Source organism: Camellia sinensis, chromosome 3 (genome assembly GCF_055761805.1).
Source record: "Camellia sinensis isolate YWXY chromosome 3, ASM5576180v1, whole genome shotgun sequence".
Classification (NCBI taxonomy): domain Eukaryota; kingdom Viridiplantae; phylum Streptophyta; class Magnoliopsida; order Ericales; family Theaceae; genus Camellia; species Camellia sinensis.
In genome coordinates this window covers 115,358,518-115,363,626 of record NC_138963.1, presented here as the reverse complement: position 1 = coordinate 115,363,626, position 5,109 = coordinate 115,358,518, and the positions used below count along the sequence as shown (strand labels likewise).

The window sequence follows — 5,109 nt, the reverse complement described above, 5'->3', positions numbered from 1 at the left end:
GAAAGTATTGAAGGAAGTTAGAGTTCCCGACGGGTATTCATCCAATATATCGCATCGTGTGCGCTTACATGATAGAAGTATTGGGGGTCTTAAGAGCCACGATAGTCATATTCTGATGCAACAACTAATTCCATTGGCCATTCGAAGATCGTTACCGAAGAATGTAATTGAACCTTTGATTGAATTGAGCAATTTCTTTAGACAATTGTGTTCCAAAGTCAATCGTGCGACAGATTTGCAATATATTCAAGATCGTATCGCCGTAACACTTTGTCATCTAGAGAAAATATTTCCTCCTACTTTTTTTGATATAATGGAGCACTTGCCTATACATCTAGTTGACGAAGCATTATTGGGTGGAGCGATTCAGTTTCGATGGATGTATCCAATTGAGAGGTATCTTCTTACTTTGAAGCAATATGTGCGTAATAGAGCTCGTCCAGAAGGTTCAATTGCTAAAGGATATCCTATGGAAGAATGCATGAATTTTTGTGCACAATATCTCAATGATGTGGAAACTAAATCTAATCGACCCACGAGGAACTACAGTGGTGATGATAATCTGGGTCGTGCTGTTGGTGAAATCACAAGCTTTTATCTTGATAACATTTCTTGGGTACAAACTCATCGGTATGTCTTATTCAATACAGCCGCGGTTCAACCATTCATAAAGTAAGTTATGTCACTCATTCAATATTTTATTATGTTTCATTGAATTTTGAACCAAATGTTGTTTTTTGATAAAATTTCAATTTACACAGCAAACACCTTGAAGAACTTATGGTCAAAATGCCTCGTGTTGACGATCATCAGCTTCGGCATGAACATTTTGAAACTTTTCACATTTGGTTCAAGGAACATGTATGTATTTAAATGTACAGATTCTATTTACCTAAGTCGAACTATATTTTAAATTTTATAATTTTTATTATTTAAAATAGGTTCAAACGTTGCGAAGGACTAGTGATGTCACATTTTCTGAAGAGATTACTGTATTGGCAAATGGTCCTCATAACCTGGCAAGGAGGTTCAACGGGTATATAATGAATGGGTTTCGGTATCGAGTAAAGGCCATGGATGACCGTCGAGCCACACAACATTGTGGTGTAGCTTTGAAGGCAAATACTATAAGTTATGCTAGTTGGAAAGACAAGAATCCTCGTGTGGGGTCTGTGTACTATTATGGACAATTGACAGATATTGTTGAGATTCGATATTCCAATGAGAAGAAGCATGTGTTGTTTAAGTATGATTGGATTGACAACATTCACGGGAAGATACAAGATGTCTTCAATTTCACGTTAGTCAACTTCAATCATTTGTTGTATCGAGATGATAGAATTGCTAATGAACCTTTCATCTTGGCATCCCAAGCAGAGCAAGTTTGGTATGTTGCAGACCCGTTACAACCAGACTGGCAAGTGGCGGTGAAGATGTCTCAAAGAGGTTTATTTGATATGAGTTCGACTGATCCACAAATTGAGCCATATATGAGCCAACAATTGGAAGAAAATATAATGCTTCGTGATGAAGAAGTTGGTTGGGTGAGGGAAGCTGCAGAAGGGGAAACAGTTGATGTTCAAATAGGATGATATTTAATCAACATCAATAATTCACTTAAGGCCAAGGTTGTAGTTAATCATCAGTTTCTTAATTTACTGTGTGTTTGTAATTGTATTAGTTCAATTAATGTCATATTATAGTTGATGACAAACCATTATCTATGTTTCTAATTAATGTTATATTGCTTGCAGATTATTATGGGAAGGAAGAGGAAACCTGATCATCCCCGACGCATGATGTCCGACGTGGTACGTAAGAGGACATCATCGGCACCACCATCAGAGGAGGCATCACATTGACCACCATCAGAAGGGCCATTAGTGCCACCATTAGAGGAGGCATCACAGCGAGCACCATAAGTGCCACCGCATCGACCACCATTAGTGGCACCACAGCAGCTACCATCTACTCAGCCACCATGCCTACCATTGCTGCGTCCACCATCAGTGGCACTACCATTAGAGGAGGCATCACAGCGAGCACCATCAGAGGGGCCATTAGTGCCACCGCATTGACCCCCATCAGTGGCACCACACCAGCTATCAGCTACTCAGCCTCTAGGCCTACCATCGGTGCGTCCACCATCAGTGGCATCGCAGCAGCTATCATCCTGACTAGAGTCATCGGCTTATGAGCCATCCGCAGGTATATAAATTTGCTTTGATTTGTATGAAAATTATTTAAATATATATTTATTTGTTCTCATTACATATAACTTGTTTATTTTCATTGCATTTTTCAGATCCTTCGACTTCTTCACAGCCTCACTCAGGTATAAGAAATTGATTTGTATTGAGATTATTTAAATTTGCATTTGTTTATTATGATTGAATATTGTTTATTCTTATTGTATCTCACAGGTCATGTTAATTCTTCATCAACCTCGAGTAGGCGTGGTAGAGGATGTGCCAAGGGCATTAGGGAGTGGGGTACCGGTACCAAATTGGACATACAATTTGATGAAAATTTCTGTCCAATAGGGGATAACGTGTCTAAGTTAACTACTCAACTTGGCATTATTGTGCGAAATGGTAACATTGTTCCTCTTACCTTTCTTGACTGGAACACTGCGCCTGATGATATTCTTGATGCTATCTGGAAGGATGTGAAGGTAAAAGTATATTTTTGTCAAAAAATTTAAATTCCAAAATTGTGTTATTATTATTTAAACCTTGAAATTGTGTTTTATAGGACAATTTGAATATATGTCCAGAGGAGTACAAGCCAATCTGCATGAAAAACTGTAACAGCATATGGAAGGATCACAAGAATAAGATTAAGTGTAAGTATTTCAAGCCTAGAAGTGAAGATCCTAATCTGAAGGATGATGTTCCTTTGCACATTGTGCCAAGCCAGTGGGAAGAACTTGTGGAGTATTGGCGTACTTCCGATGCTGAGGTATACAAATAAGTTATATGTATGATATGTAAACATATAAATCATATTTATATACTTACATTTGTTGAACCTATTATAGAAAATTGCAACTAGGAACGCTAAAAATCGGCGAGCTCACGGCATAGCTCATACCACAGGGCGTACTACTTTCGCTCAGATACGGCATGAGGTTTATATTTTATTGTTTTATTTTTGTATATAAATAAAATTGTATATTTACAAATTATTTAGATTCTAATTTTCATATTTCTAAAAAAATGTAGATGACCAATAAGGGGGAGTCTACTGATAAGATGAATGTTTGGCTTATGACACGTAGAGTAGATGACCCAGAGGTTATCCAGACCTTGGTAGTTTCCAAAGACCTTTGATTGTATTTAAAGTTTATTTTTTATTTTTTGTGTTAACTATCTTAATTTGGCATATACTTGTATTTCTTATTCAATACAGGATGAGTTTAATGGCCAACTCTCTATGCTACCTGAGGATTGTCGAACTTTGGAGGCTAGGAATGCCATTTTCCATGAGTTGATAGGTCATGACAATCATGGATATTGTCGCACATACGGGAGAACTGTGCCTCGGAGAGCAATGTATAAAGATGGTGTAGGGCCATCACAGTCAGCACCCCAGCCATCGACTATTGTTCAGATCACCCAGCAGGTTCATGCGGAGCTAAGGGATGAGTTGTGGGAGGAGCTGAGGAAGGAGATGAGAGCAGAGTTCTCTACACATTTACAGCAGCTGAGAGCTGAGATGATGGACTTTGTGTCACAGGGGGCAAGTGTGGATCCTAACAGAAAGGTTCGATATAAATTAAATTGTTTGATAGTTAAATTGTCACACAACATTATGTATAAAATTCGAATATGATTAACACATTATGCGTTGACTATCATAGGCTCCTGATGCATCGAGTGGCCACCGGGCATTTAGGGAATCTGCAGAAGATGAGAATCCATATACACCACCACCAGAAGATCAGGTATAAAATGTAACTTTACATTCTAAGCTAAAATGTATATTTGCATTCTTTGCATTCTAAGCTAATAGAGTTGTGAGAGAAGACGAGACTCAAATTGGGTTCCCGGATTAGGAGTTAAAGATGGATTTCACTCTAGGCAAACTATTTCTTTAAAAAAATTGAATTCGAGGTGTTAACGTCCTAAAATCACCAAAAGGGGTCGGATTGGCATGAAACTTGGCACACACGACCACCTAGGCACGAGAGACTTGTGGGAGAAGACGGGACTCCAACCAGTTTCCCAGTTTGGGAGTTAGAGCCATATTTCGGTTTAGGCAAACTAGTTCTTTAAGAAGTTTAAATTCGAGGTGTTAACACCCCAAAATCACCAAATGGGGTCGGTTTGGCACGAAACTTGGCACACACGACCGCCTAGGCACGAGAGACTTGTGGGAGAAGACGGGACTCCAATCGGTTTCCCGGTTTGGGAGTTAGAGCCATATTTTGGTTTAGGCAAACTAGTTCCTTAAGAAACTTAAATTCGAGGTGTTGACACCCCAAAATCACCAAATGGGGTCGGATTGGCACGAAACTTGGTACATACGACCGCCTAGCCACGAGAGACTTGTGGGAGAAGACGGGACTCGAATCGGGTTCCCGGTTTGGGAGTTAGAGCCATATTTCGGTTTAGGCAAACTAATTCCTTAAGAAACTTAAATTCGAGGTGTTGACAACCCAAAATCCCCAAATGGGGTCGGATTGGCACGAAACTTGGCACACACGACCGCCTAGCCACGAGAGAGTTGTGGGAGAAGACGGGACTCGAATCGGGTTCCCGGTTTGGGAGTTAGAGCCATATTTCGGTTTAGGCAAACTAGTTCCTTAAGAACTTAAATTCGAGGTGTTGACACCCCAAAATCACCAAATGGGGTCGGATTTGCACGAAACATGGCACACATGACCACCTAGGCACGAGAGACTTGTGGGAGAAGACGGGACTCCAATCGGTTTCCCGGTTTGGGAGTTAGAGCCGTATTTCGGTTTAGGCAAACTAGTTCTTTAAGAAACTTAAATTCGAGGTGTTAACACCCCAAAATCACCAAATGGGGTCGGATTGACACAAAACTTCGCACACACAACCACCTAGGCACGAAAGACTTGTGGGAGAAGACGGGACTCCAATC

General features: G+C 40.1%; 1 protein-coding gene across 1 annotated transcript; it reads left to right on the top strand.

The window, feature by feature from the left end:
- Positions 1–509: 509 nt before the first annotated feature.
- LOC145821786 (uncharacterized) lies at positions 510–3,461 on the top strand. The gene is made up of 7 exons (XM_082918354.1): positions 510–630; positions 2,306–2,335; positions 2,424–2,450; positions 2,544–2,674; positions 2,755–2,961; positions 3,041–3,130; positions 3,225–3,461. The coding sequence occupies exons 1-7, from the start codon at positions 510–512 to the stop codon at positions 3,330–3,332; spliced, it is 714 nt and encodes a 237-aa protein (XP_082774480.1). The 3' UTR covers positions 3,333–3,461.
- Positions 3,462–5,109: the final 1,648 nt, after the last annotated feature.

Excerpts from the sequence above, each read along its gene's own strand:
- LOC145821786 (XM_082918354.1), top strand. The coding sequence starts at position 510 with ATGTGGAAACTAAATCTAATCGACCCACGAGGAACTACAGTGGTGATG. Across the intron at positions 631-2,305 it reads TCTTGGGTACAAACTCATCG|ATCCTTCGACTTCTTCACAG; the intron begins GTATGTCTTATT and ends TGCATTTTTCAG. Across the intron at positions 3,131-3,224 it reads TCGCTCAGATACGGCATGAG|ATGACCAATAAGGGGGAGTC; the intron begins GTTTATATTTTA and ends AAAAAAATGTAG.